Source organism: Hordeum vulgare, chromosome 1H, assembly GCF_904849725.1.
Source record: "Hordeum vulgare subsp. vulgare chromosome 1H, MorexV3_pseudomolecules_assembly, whole genome shotgun sequence".
Lineage (NCBI taxonomy): Eukaryota > Viridiplantae > Streptophyta > Magnoliopsida > Poales > Poaceae > Hordeum > Hordeum vulgare.
The window spans coordinates 272,953,647-272,968,226 of record NC_058518.1 but is presented as its reverse complement, the minus strand read 5'-3'; the positions used below and the strand labels follow the sequence as shown (position 1 = coordinate 272,968,226).

At 49.1% G+C, this 14,580-nt stretch overlaps 1 protein-coding gene across 1 annotated transcript; it reads right to left on the bottom strand.

Annotated features, from left to right (window-relative positions):
- Positions 1-5,603: 5,603 nt before the first annotated feature.
- On the bottom strand, positions 5,604-6,278 carry LOC123409527. The gene has a single exon (XM_045102399.1). The coding sequence runs from the start codon at positions 6,276-6,278 to the stop codon at positions 5,604-5,606; it is 675 nt and encodes a 224-aa protein (XP_044958334.1).
- Between the last annotated feature and the right edge of the window lie 8,302 nt (positions 6,279-14,580).

Here is a 14,580-nt window from a genome sequence, read left to right as displayed (position 1 = left end):
TCTGTACTTCTGTTTCTGCGCTCCCAGGTTGGATATTATCTTTCTTGCGGCGAAAGAAGGGCTCCAACCGCCTTAAGGAGTGGCCACAAGCCTGCCAGCCGCCGCAGTACCTCCTGGTGGCGGCTACAGGGCTTGTGGGCCCTCCGTGCATCGCCTCGCATTGATTCTTCTTCCCAAAAATCATAAATATTCCAAAAAAAATCCCCGTAAGTTTTTATTACGTTTGGACTTCGTTTGGTATGGATATTCTGTGAAACAAAAAACATGCAACAAACAGGAACTGGCACTGGACACTGGATCAATATGTTAGTCCCAAAAATAGTATAAAAAATTGCCAAAAGTATATGAAAGTTGTAGAATATTGGCATGAAACAATCAAAAATTAAAGATACGACGGAGACGTATCACCCTCCCCATCCCAGGAGCCCCATCCCCGCCGGCGACCCCTCCTCCCTTCACGCGCCGGCCCCTCCCTCTCGCTCGATCTAGGAGGGATCGAGTAGGGAGGTCTCCCTCTCCCCGCAGGCCCCTCCCTCCGGCGCCGTCCCGGTCGCCCCGCTCCACCAACCGGTCGGCCCCCTTCGTCAACAACCTCACCGGAACCGCGCCACTGCCACCACCTCGTCCTCCTCCACGCCGTCTCCTCCGCACCTCCCGATAACTCCGGCTACACTGGGCCCTCTCGTCAACGCCGGTGAGCCCCGGGTCCCGGCCATTCTCTCCTTCTTCCTCTCCCGGTTCCATTCCGGCAATCGGCGCTCCGTTCCGACGTCGTGGTGCTCGTGTAGCGGTAGATGGAGATGTCTCTCTCTATGTTGTTGAGAGTTCTGTGTTGTTGTTGAGACTTCTCTATTGTAAACACACAGGTTGGAGAAGAGAGAAGAGTTAGATAGAAAATAAAATAAAAAGGCATGTATGTATTATGTATTATGTATGTATTGCGTTTGTATGTATCGTGTATGTATTGCGTATGTGTATATGCAAGTATGTACACAGGATACGTTATTTGTATGAATATGTGTAATGGGTGTTTTGTGTGTATGTGGCCTAAGCCACTTACCGGTGGGGCCAAACCTCCACACCCACTTACAGGGAGGCCCCACACGCTATTAAGAAAAATGAAAATGAAAATATAAAAATATAAATATGTTTTTATTAAATAAACAAATAGATATATTATTCAATTAATTAATTAATTAATTAATTAATTAATTAAATGGGTAATTAGAATAATTAGAGTATGACACGTGGGTCCCCCACTAAATTAATCTGATTAATTACTATTTAATCTTAATTAAAAACTGAGTCTATGACGCACGGGACCCACTCGTCAGTTGACCAGCCAACTGTTGATGTCAGCATGGCATCATGCTAATGTCATAATAGCATATAATTATATTAATTAAATCTGTTTTTATTTACTAAATACTTAATAAAACTTTAAAAATAAATATAAAATAAATCGTAAGTCACATCAAAATACTTTCAACATGAAAGTTGATCACGAGAACGAGACGAACCCGGATAAACGGTCCATTCGTCTGTCACGCGCCCCTAGCATAGCAAATGTGGAACTTTTCCATCGTTTTCCGTCCGACCCGTAGTAGCCAGAGACCCGGAAAATATCGTCGGATATTCTTCCGACCTGTCTATGACGGATGTTGCTGCGTTAGCTCATGCCTAGCCTGCATATTGCCATGCCATGCATCGTGTCGCATCTGTTGCTATTATTTATTGTTTCTTCCCCCATTTCTTACCGGTAGACCCCGAGACTGACGCTGCTGCCGGGTACCTCTACGAACCTGCCGACCAGTCCTTTGCCGCAGAGAAGCAAGGCAAGCAAATCCCCTTGATCATTCCTATATCGCCTATTCTTTCTCCCTCATGCTTGCATTAGTATTTTGCAACTGTTGTAGTTAGCTCCTATATCTTATGCATAGCCTGTTTTTGATGAACTGTTACTTTCAGTAATGTACCTTTAAACTGCTTAGTATAGGTGGAGAAGTCTTCCCCTCTGACCCCGTAGTCCAGTTGGGCCACTTTGTTTTCAAATCTCGATTCGTGATCGATGAGCCGGACCCGACACAACACATACACCCCCTTAGTTGTACGACGCTACAGAGATACTATCGAGTACCAAGGGTGACCCCTCGCTAAGTACTCCTGATGATATCTCTGTAGTATAGCTAGTCGGTCGTGGTTATCGAGGGTGATTCCTCTTTCACCATTCCCGACGATGCCTCTGTCGTGCAACCCCTCAAGTGTGGGACCCCCAAGGGTGATTCCTCTAAGCCCACCTTGACGGATACATCGTTCGGAATCCAACGAGGGTGATACCTCGAATCCCCCCCGATGTTACAACCACATAGTTAATCGACCATGTTACTAGGATCATTGGTGACTAGTTGTTAGACGGGTGGATTCCCGCGAGATTGTGTCTATGGCCTAATTAAAATTATAATGGATTTGGGTATTTGATCTGGGTTGGTTGGAGACCTTTTCGCACTAAACGGCTACGCGGGAAGAATTATGGGTACTCGAAGTCGCGGTATCAGCCGAATCTTTTCAGATGTCAGCAATGTAGCGGCGCGCGCCTGAGTGGTCCCTAGATGCATAGTGCTTGTGATTAAGGGATTCTAGGACTGACGTCGGCCGCCCACGCATCGTGAAGGAGCACGAAGGGGAAGTGGGCCCATGAACCCTTTGTGCTTAGGAGTTAGACCGGCGGGCTGGCCTCTCTGTTAAGTCTTAGGTGGGGTTGCGACGTGTCGATATTCCGAGGCCGGGCAGGACCCAGAAAAGTGTGTCCGGCCAAAGTGTTATCGAGCGTGACGGGAAATGTGGTGCACCCCTGTAGGGATGAAAATTAACTATTTGAATAGTTGTGTCCATGGTTACAGAACGACTTGGAGTGGTGCCCTGATCTTATACAACTACAATTGTTACTTAACTGGAATTAGTTGCCTCTGGATTGCTTCCTCGTAGGGAGTCGAGGGAAGATCTCTGGGCGTGACCTCACTTTAATGTTGCTGCAACAAAATGACTATTAATTGTGTTACACCTGTTCTACTCTCGTCTATTGTTGCAAGACCCTGAAGATGCTAACCTTCGATAGGACTAGACCTTCTCTCTCTATTCTCGCATTGCTGCAGTCAGTCCACATATAACCCCCCCTTCTTTGGTACTGATGCATACTTAGAATAGTTCTGATGTAAGACTTGCGAGTACTTTGGATGAGTACTCACCGTTGCTTTGCTCCCCCTTTGCCCCCTTGTTCCGTTGCTGCGACCAGATGATGGAGCCCAGGAGACGAAGGTTCCCGCCGATGACGACTGCTACCCCGAGGGTGCCTCCTACTATGTGGAGGCCGCTGAAGATCAGGAGTAGTTTGGAGGTTCCCAGGCAGGAGGCCTCGCCTCGTTCGATCGTTGTATCTTTTGTGCTAGCCTTCTCTAAGGCACCCCATTTTTTATGTCTGTACTCAGATATTGTTGCTTCCGCTGACTCGTGTGTTTATCGAGCTTCCGTATTCTAGCCCTCGAGGCCCCTGGCTTGTAATATGAAGCTGATATTGTTTTATTTGTGTTTAGAGTTGTGTTGTGATATCTTCCCGTGAATCCTTGGGTTTGATCGTACGCATCTGCGTGTATGATTAGCGTATGATTAAACCAAGGGCGTCACAAGTTGGTATCAGAGCCGACTGCCTGTAGGTAGCCCCCTTTCCAACTCCTTGGACGAAGTTGAATCTAGTGTTTGAAAAACATTACTAACACTGATGTTGTGGCATACGGGCCCACATCTCAATTGGGTGGTATTAGTATCTTTTACTCCTTTCCTATACTCTGGGCTCTACTCTCTCTTCTCTTTTGCGTTAAATATTTTACTAACTCTAACATTAGGTTCTCGTAATCACATCGACCCGGAGCGCTGGACTATCTACTATGTTCTTCTGAATATATATTACACACACTGTCATTTGACATCCGTCAATCTTATTTTCAGATGTGTCCCGCAAGACAGCACGTGCGCCTGACACAGGCCACTGAGACTACTGGGTTCCCGGCCATTTTGCTCGACCTCCTGACCAGGATGGGATATCGCTGGTACCCTGAGTACACTATGTACAAGGACTTCCACGAGTACAACCAGTACCAGTACCAAGCTGAGGTTCGCATCTTCGACCAGATGGCGGCGACACCCTCGAGCGCCACGTCTTCTGTGGTATTGGAGTGTCGGTTGAGATGGTCGTCCATGATGCGGCCTACATCGCTATCACCCGTCTCCATGGAGCGTACCCTCACCTGGAGGAGAGTGCTTTCACATACATCCCGCATGCTCCTGCTAGGGATGAGACTGGGTCTGATCTCACTGTTTACACTGCTAGCGTTCGGGAGCGCAGCGACCGGTCCTACATCGCTGTCTGCGCCCCCTACGTGACGCGTCGCTACGACGCGCGGGTTCTGGTGTAGTACACTGAGGCACTGGATCGTGCTTTTCGAGATCTGACGGTGGAGCTGTACGCTACGTGTTCTCGTCTTTACGACGCGTTGAAAGAGCTGCAGCCAGCACACCACCCGAGGGTTCCCCCTATGCACATCCGCGAGCCGAGCAGGACAGAGCTACCATCAGGTCTCGATTGGACTGATGTTGGGGGTAGAACCCCTGCACTTGGACCTCAGCTCCTTGAGTGGATGCGGTACCCTCACCAGAGTCACAACGGGACACAAGGTCATGTTCCTACCTTCTATCACCGCCGGCTACCAGGATTCGTTCGTCCTCTCCGACGTTGATGTAGCCTTATCGCTATATCTCGTTGTGGTACTCTTCCACCGCGTGCCTGCATGCCGCCTAGTGAGTCTAGGGTATCGTCTAATGCATCCAGGCTATCGCCAAATTTCGAATTTGTAATCATTGGTTTGTAATCGAACTTATGTATGGGTCTGTATGTCGAACTCAACTACTATGAAGTATCTATCGCATTTCCCTTTCATCATGCTTGATTACTTCATGAATGTGTACGGTGCCTTTGCAATTACTTTAATCTAAACTACCCCTGTTAAATATATATTTTTCGAGAAAACGCAAAAGAATTTGTGTTTCATTGCATTGAACAGGAAGAAGACATCGGGGGTACAACCTCCAGAAAGGAGGGACACACACACAGACACCCACACACACGACCGTCCTCACCAAGCGACTACAAGTAGGTAAGGAGGTGCCCTCAGGTACAGACACACAACGATATTAGGCCTCGCCCTGCCGCCATTGCAAGACACCTCTAGGAACAATTGCAGCTCCAGGACTGCCCAGGCCAACGTACCTCACACCCATGTGCCTAGGATCGGCGGGTGAAAGGCAGGGCCTGATTGGAACTGGTGTAGCAATCGTTGGGGGAGGGCTGGCGCTGGCAAACAACCTGCTCCCTGTTCAGCCATCTACGCCAACGGTGCATCACCAGCCACCATCTGCCGCATCAAGTACTCCGCTTGCAGCCAAAGCAGCGCCCTCAAGAGGGTAACGGCGTTGAGACGCCGCCGCTGCCCGGTCCAGGAGGCCGGACCTAGGATTTCTCCCGGTGCTCGAGGAGGAGGTCCGATCAAGGGTCATGCCAACGCCTCCAAGGAGGTGATGACACCCTCGGGGGTCGCCGTTGACAGCGTAGGCCGACGCTGCGCGGGGATTTCGCCCCGACCCATGAGCAAGGACCTCAGATGCAGATGCACACCGGACATGACGAAGAACGTTGGAGAAGACGGAAGCACATGGAGCGGGAAGCCTAGGAACGTTGGTAGTCGCAGGTTTGGGCACCAGCCAGCGCAGCGCCAGCAGGCCGGCCACCACCGGGAGCGCGTCCAGCAGGCGACAACGATCACTTGCACCGCGCCGGCCCGCAGCCTCCGCCGCCGGGATTCGCCGTGGCACAACATCGCAGCAACCGTCAGGGTCACCGCGCGCGTGCACAACCCAGCGGCAACCACCGGCGACGGCTGGGAGGGGTGGGAGGAGGGAGAAGGGTGGGTGAGGGCAGAGTGGTTGACTCGGGCCAAGGCGGGCCCGCACGGCCCAGATCTGGGCGCCCCCAGCTCTGCCGCTCGCTGCAGCGGGCGGCAGCCGCCGTAGCAGCGCCTCCGCACACACGCACCGCGCCATCTCGACCTCTCCTGCACGCGGACAGCTTTCCGGCGCGCCACCACACGCTCCCACCGCTCCAGCGCGCGACCACGCGAACAAGGGCCCCGCCGCCGCCGTCCACCGACGAGGGCTTCGCCCACCAGCATCCTCCGGCAGCGGCGAGGGGAGGGAGGGGGCTTGGGTGGCGGCTAGGGTTTCGCCGCCCGAGTCGCCCCTGGGAGCGACGCGGGGGCCGACGGGGGCTTAGTAGCTCTCCCCCTGTTAAATATTTAATAGGATGGTTAGACCAGTTGGCCGCCCGCGTGGCCCTGCCAACGATACATCACCCCGCCTCCTGAGTATATGGCGGGGATGATCCAACAATTTGAACTGAACCGCCAGTTTATGCAAGGGCTCATGGATCAGTTCCAAAGGCCGACCATGAACCAATAGCAAGGCGTGACACTAAAATACTTCTGCCGCCTCAATCCTGCGATCTACCGCAGTTCAACTCAGCCTCTTGATGCTGATGAGTGGCTCCATGACATTGCTTCTAAGCTGGAGTCTGCCAATGTGCCCCTGGCGAGCTATGTCAACTTTGCCGCCTACTTCTTGAAGGGTCCCGCTGCTCAATGGTGGGACAACCACAGGCGCTCTCAGCCCGATGGAACTGTCATCACTTGGACAGAGTTCAAGGCTGCTTTCCGTGCTTGCTACATTCCTCAGGGAATCATGGACCGGAAGAAGCGTGAGTTCCACAACCTTGTCCAGGGCAACAAGACTGTGGATGTTTATGAGCGGGAATTTCTGGACTTATCTCGCTATGCTAAAGAAGACATTGCAACTGATGCACGCAGACAGGAGAAGTTCCGTGAAGGCCTTCACCCTGATATCAAGCTGACACGCCTCATTCAGGACTATGCTGATTTCGCCACCCTCGTGAACAAGGCTATTCAGGTTGAGACTGGTCTGTAGGAATACAAGGATAGCAGCAAGCGCAACCGTGACATGGGCTCATCTTCGGCTCATCTGCACAGAAGCGAAAGATCTGGATTCCCAACAACATGTACCATGTACCTGCTCCTGCTCTGAAGCCGTCCTATGCTGCACCTCGCCTTCCTCCTCCACCACCTAGGCAGCCGAGGCTTCCAGCTCCACCGCCTCAAGTTCCTCCTTCCCGTCCTGAGGACGGGATGTGCTTCAAGTGTGGCCGTCCAGGTCACCGTGCTAGAGACTGCAGGCAAAATCCGAATCAGATGACACTTCCCTCAATTGGCAGTGGCAACAACCAGTACTGCAACTTCAACGCTAAGCCTGCTTATGTTCGTGGTCAGGCCAACAACATTGATATGGGTAAAACTCAAGACCAGCCTGCTACCGTGATGGGTACACTTCTCGTTAACTCAGTACCTGCTTCCGTGTTGTTTGATACACGAGCATCACATTCCTTTATGTCGAATTTTTTTACATACATGCATGACATTAGGAGCGAAGAGATGAACATCTCGATAGTGGTAAACACCCCTGGGGGCGAATGCCGAACCTCTGTGGTTTGCCCCCATGTTCCAGTTGAAATTGAAGGATTAGAATTCCTTGCCAACCCCATCCTACTAAAGTCATCCAACATTGATCTCATACTGGGGATGGACTAGTTGAAAGCTCATACAGCATCGACCGTTTGTGCCACCAAGACCGTCCACCTCCTACACCCTTCAGATGAATTAATAAGCTACCATGCTCATCTCGTCCGAAATGCTGAGGCACGGCTATATGCCTTGAATGCATTAAATGTGTCGCCCCTTGAAGGGATTGAAAACATTCGAGTGGTCCGAGAATTCCAAGATGTCTTTCCAAAAGAACTTTCGGGGATTCCCCCTGCTCGAGCTATCGAGTTTGTCATTGACTTGGTACCCGGTGCCACTCCTATTGCTAAGCGTCATTATAAAATGCCGCCACATGAACTTCTTGAACTTAAGCAAGAAATTGACAACTCGCTCCGTTTGGGTTTCATTCGTCCGAGTTCCTCTGCTTGGGGAGCATCTTCTCTCTTTGTTAAGAAGAAGGATGGGACAAATCAATTGGTTCAAGACTATCGTCCTATCAACCAGGCCACTATTCAAAACAAATATCCTCTCCCTCGGATAAATGATTTAGATGATCAACTTGCTGGTTCCACCGCCTTCACTAAGCTCGACTTGAGGTTGGGATACCACCAGATCCGTGTTCGCAAAGAGGATATTCCAAAGACCGCCTTTGTTACTCGTTATGGATCATACGAGTACACCGTCATGTCCTTCGACTTAACCAATGCACCGACAACCTTCTCTCGATTGATGAACTATATATTCATGGACTACCTCGACAAATTCATCGTGGTATATCTGGATGATATTCTGGTATTTTCGAAGAATAAAGAGGAACATGTCGAACATCTTCGCCTTGTACTCGATAAGGTTCGAGAGCATAAACTTTATGCGAAGTATTCCAAATGTGAATTCTGGCTAGACGAAGTGACTTACCTTGGTCATGTGATTTCCAAGGATGGTATTGCAGTCAACCCCGAACGAATTCAAGATATTCTTGAGTGGACTCCCTCGAAGAATGTCAAGCAAGTCAGAAGTTTTCTCGGACTCGCCAGCTATTGTCGTTGATTCGTCGAGAAATTCTCCAAGATTGCGAAGCCCTTAACCATCCTCCTTCACAAAGGCGTTAAGTATGAGTGGACTGATGAATGTCAGGAAAGTTTCCAGGCACTCAAGGACAAACTGACATCCGCTCCAGCACTTGCTCCTCCGGATACAAAAAGGGATTTCATCATATATTGTGACGCTTCTCGTCAAGGAATATGATGTGTACTGACGCAGGATCGCAAGGTGATTGCTTATGCTTCACGTCAGCTGCGTGCTCATGAAGAGAACTACCCAGTTCATGATCTCGAGCTTGCCGCAGTTATTCATGCACTGAAAGAATGGTGATAATACCTTGTCGGTAATCGCTGTGAAATCTACACCGACCATCAAAGTCTGAAGTACTTGTTCACTCAACCGGAGCTGAATCTAAGTCAACAAAGATGGTTGGAGCGTATAGCAGATTTTGACTGTAGTATATCATATACCCCCGGCAAGGCTAACGTAATGGTTGATGCCTTGAGTCGCAAGTCATACTGCAACCACCTCCAGGTTCATAAGGTTCATGATAGTCTGCAAGAGGAATTCCGTAATCTGAACCTCCATATTGTTCCTCAGGGTTACCTTGTTCCCCCTTCTGAAGAGTGTCAAAAGATTAACCTTCGTGTTGTTAATCAGGGTTCCCTCAATAACCTAGTTGTTGAACCAGATCTTTTGAGCACCATAAAGAATCTGCAAGGCTTTGACGATGTCAACAGGATTAAGAGCTATATTGCGAAGGGTAAACCCTCCTTTTTCACTGTTGCTGAAGATGGCGCCTTGTACTTCAAGGGTCACCTATTCGTCCCAAATAAGAAGGAAAATCTCAGGATGACTGGAGGGGTGATGAAAGAAGCCTACGACACACCATTGTCTATTCACCCGGGTAGTACCAAGATGTACCAAGACATCCGGCAAAGATTCCGGTGGCCCAATATGAAACAAGACATTGGACGCTATGTGGCAGAATGTGATATATGCCGGCGTATCAAAGCAGAACATCAAAAGCCTGTTGGAACTCTGCAACCTATCTCTATTCCTAAGTGGAAATGGGACCATGTTGAAATGGACTTTGTCACTGGTTTTCCCAAATCTCAGAAAGGTAATGATGTTATACTTGTCGTCATTAATCGACTATCCAAAGTTGCACATTTCCGCCGTCAAAGAAACAATTAATGCTAGTCAGCTGGCAGATCTTTATATGTCAAGAGTTGTTTCACTTCATGGTATTCCGTTGGTAATCAGTTTGGACCGTGACAGCTTGTTCACTTCAACATTCTGGGAAAGTTTTTAGAAGGCTATGGGGACCCATCTGTCTTTCAGCACTGCATTTCATCCTCAATGCCAAGGACAAGTTGAACGAGTCAACCAAATTCTTGAGGACATGCTTCAATCTTGTGTCATTTCTTTCGGTAAGAAATGGGAGGAATCTCTCCCGTATGCCGAGTTCTCTTACAAGAATAGCTATGAAGCTAGTCTGAAGATGGCCCCATTTGAAGTATTGTATGGACGAAGGTGTCGAACTCCTCTGAATTGGTCAGAAACTGGGGAACAATCACTAGGCTGTTAATCAATGGCCTAGGAGAATACAAAGAATACTCATCTTTCGCACTAACCCTAGCGACGCAGCAACCGATCAATCGATGCAACCTGACAACACAACAGAGGAATGACGGCTGCTGGCATCAGCAGCGCCGGAAACGCTGGCAGCAACAACAAGCAGGTAAATAGGGCAGCCACATTGTGACATCCTCAGCTTTTGCTACAGTAATGCATGTAATTAAGTGACAGTGATCCCGCGCTAATGATGCCACGTCACGGTGATTATTATCGTTGCTCTCGCGAGTGTTAGTTGAAACCGAACTAAAATTCGAGACTTAAAATTAAAGTCAAACGAGAAAGGTTTTATGTTGTTAAAATAAAAACGTCAGGGAGTTATACAAATTCTCTAACGAATAATAAATGTGAATCGGGCACTTTTCAAATTATTAGGTAATCCCTATATATTTAAAAGAGAAGCTTTGTGTAAAATAAATAAAGGAAAGAAAGTAACTAAAGATAATAATAAAAGAATATTAAAAAAAGGCAAAACAACAAACAGAACCCCCCCCCCCCCCCGGGACCAACTAGGCCAAAATTGGACCAACCGGCCACCCCTATTCGGCCCACCCACCTGGGGTATATAACCCCGACATGGCAGGCTAACCCTAACCGGTGCCCGCCCCGCTCCCACTCCCTGTCACCGCTGCCACACTGCCCCGCTCACTCACTCCCCCCTCCTGCCTCCTCACGAGGCCCCTTACTCGCGTGCCCCACCATCCCCACCAACCGCACGACCATCCCCGCTCCCTCCTCTTGATCTCCCCCTCGCACCCAGCGCTCCCCCTGCGCCCCGCTCGTCCTCTAATACCGCTAGATCCCGCCGGCCCACCCCATCCCCAGCAGCCCCATCCCCGTCGGCGACCCCTCCTCCCTCCACATGTCGACCCCTCCCTCCCGCTCGATCTAGGAGGGATCAAGCAGGGAGGTCTCCCTCTCCCCGCCGTCCCCTTCCTCCGGCGCCGTCCCCGTCGCCCCGCTCCACCAACCGGCCGACCCCCTTCGTCAACAACCTCACCGGAACCGTGCCACTGTCACCACCTCGTCCTCCTCCACGCCGTCTCCTCCGCACCTCCCGAGAACTCCGGCTACACCGGTCCCTCTCGTCAACGCCGGTGAGCCCCGGGTCCCGGCCATTCTCTCCTTCTTCCTCTCCCGGTTCCATTCCGGCAACTGGCGCTCCGTTCCAACGTCATGGTGCTCGTGTAGGGGTAGATGGAGATGTCTCTCTCTCTCTCTGTTGTTGAGAGTTCTCTGTTGTTGTTGAGAGTTCTCTATTGTAAACAGAGAGGTTGGAGAAGAGAGAAGAGTTAGCTAGAAAATAAAATAAAAAGGCATGTATGTATTATGTATTATGTATGTATTGCGTTTGTATGTATTGTGTATGTGTATATGCAAGTATGTACACACGATACGTTATTTGTATGAATATGTGTATGGGTGTTTTGTGTGTATGTGGCCTAAGCCACTTACCGATGGGGCCAAACCTCCACACCCTACAGGGAGGCCCCACACGCTATTAAAAAAATGAAAATGAAAATATAAAAATAAAAATATGTTTTTATTAAATAAATAAATAGATATGTTATTTAATTAATTAGTTAATTAATTAAATGGGTAATTATAATAATTAGAGTATGACACATGGGTCCCCCACTAAATTAATCTGATTAATTACTATTTAATCTTAATTAAAAACTGAGTTTATGACGCACGGGACCCACTGGTCAGTTGACCAGTCAACTGCTCATGTCAGCATGGCACCATGCTGTTGTCATAATAGCATTTAATTAAATTAACTAAATCTGTTTTTAATTACTAAATACTTAATAAAACTTTAAAAAATAATATAAAATAAACTGTAAGTCAGATCAAAATACTTTCAACATGAAAGTTGATCACGAGAACGAGATGAACCCACATAAGCGGTGCATTCGTCTGTCACGCGCCCCTAGCATAGCAAACGTGGAACTTTTCCATCGTTTTCCGTCCGACCCGTAGTAGCCACAGACCCGGAAAATATCGTCAGATATTCTTCCGACCCGTCTATGACGGATGTGGCTGCGTTAGCTCATGCCTAGCCTGCATATTGCCATGCCATGCATCGTGTCGCATCTGTTGCTATTATTTATTGTTTCTTCCCCCACTTCTTACCGGTAGACCTCGAGACTGACGCTGCTGTCGGGTACCTCTACGAACCTGCCGACCAGTCCTTTGTCGCAGAGAAGCAACGCAAGCAAACCCCTTTGATCATTCCGATATCGCCTATTCTTTCTCCCTCATGCTTGCATTAGTATTTTGCAACTGTTGTAGTTAGCTCCTACATCTGATGCATAGCCTGTTTTTGATGAACTGTTACTTTCAGTAATGTACCTTTAAACTGCTTAGTATAGGTGGAGAAGTCTTCCCCTCTGACCCCGTAGTCCAGTTCTCCCGCTTTGTTTTCAAATCTCGATTCGTGATCGATGAGCCGGACCCGACACAACACATACACCCCTTAGTTGTACGACGCTACAGAGATACTATCGAGTACCGATGGTGACCCCTCGCTAAGTACTCCTGATGATATCTCTGTAGTATAGCTAGTCGGTCGTGGTTATCGAGGGTGATTCCTCTTTCACCATTCCCGACGATGCCTCTGTCGTGCAACCCCTCAAGTGTGGGACCCCCAAGGGTGATTCCTCTAAGCCCACCTTGACGGATACATCGTTCGGAATCCAACGAGGGTGATACCTCGAATCCCCCCCGATGTTACAACCACATAGTTACTCGACCATGTTACTAGGATCATTGGTGACTAGTTGTTAGATGGGTGGATTCCCGTGAGATTGTGTCTATGGCCTAATTAAAATTATAATGGATTTGGGTATTTGATCTGGGTTGGTTGGAGACCTTTTCGCACTAACCGGCTACGCGGGAAGAATTATGGGTACTCGAAGTCGCGGTATCAGCCGAATCTTTTCAGATGTCAGCAATGTAGCGGCGCGCGCCTGAGTGGTCCCTAGATGCATAGCGCTTGTGATTAAGGGATTCTAGGACCGACGTCGGCCGCCCACGCATCATGAAGGAGCACGAAGGGGAAGTGGGCCCATGAACCCTTTGTGCTTAGGAGTTAGACCGGCGGGCTGGCCTCTCTGTTGAGTCTTAGGTGGGGTTGCGACGTGTCGATATTCCGAGGCCGGGCAGGACCCAGAAAAGTGTGTCCGGCCAGAGTGTTATCAAGCGTGACGGGAAATGTGGTGCACCCGTGCAGGGTTGAAAATTAACTATTCGAATAGTCGTGTCCACGGTTACAGAACGACTTGGAGTGGTGCCCTGATCTTATACAACTACAATTGTTACTTAACTGGAATTAGTTGCCTCTGGATTGCTTCCTCGCAGGGAGTCGAGGGAGGATCTCTGGGCGTGACCTCACTTTAATGTTGCTGCAACAATATGACTATTAATTGTGTTACACCTGTTCTACTCTCGTCTATTGCTGCAAGACCCTGAAGATGCTAACCTTCGATAGGACTAGACCTTCTCTCTCTATTCTCGCATTGCTGCAGTCAGTCCACATATAACCCCCCTTCTTTGGTACTGATGCATACTTAGAATAGTTCTGATGTAAGACTTGCGAGTACTTTGGATGAGTACTCACCGTTGCTTTGCTCCCCCTTTGCCCCCTTGTTCCGTTGCTGCGACCAGATGATGGAGCCCAGGAGACGAAGGTTCCCGCCGATGACGACTGCTACCCCGAGGGTGCCTCCTACTATGTGGAGGCCGCTGAAGATCAGGAGTAGTTTGGAGGTTCCCAGGCAGGAGGCCTCGCCTCGTTCGATCGTTGTATCTTTTGTGCTAGCCTTCTCTAAGGCACCCCATTTTTTATGTCTGTACTCAGATATTGTTGCTTCCGCTGACTCGTGTGTTTATCGAGCTTCCGTATTCTAGCCCTCGAGGCCCCTGGCTTGTAATATGAAGCTGATATTGTTTTATTTGTATCTAGAGTTGTGTTGTGATATCTTCCCGTGAGTCCTTGGGTTTGATCGTACGCATTTGCGTGTATGATTAGCGTACGATTAAACCGAGGGCGTTACACACATGGATCTATTACGGCGATGCACTAAATCCACTTAATCGAATCATCTAATCAACATCACTTCATCCTTAAGAACATGTGTTAGCTCGCTTGTTGTTATTTTCCCTCTTCTGCTCGATGAAACGG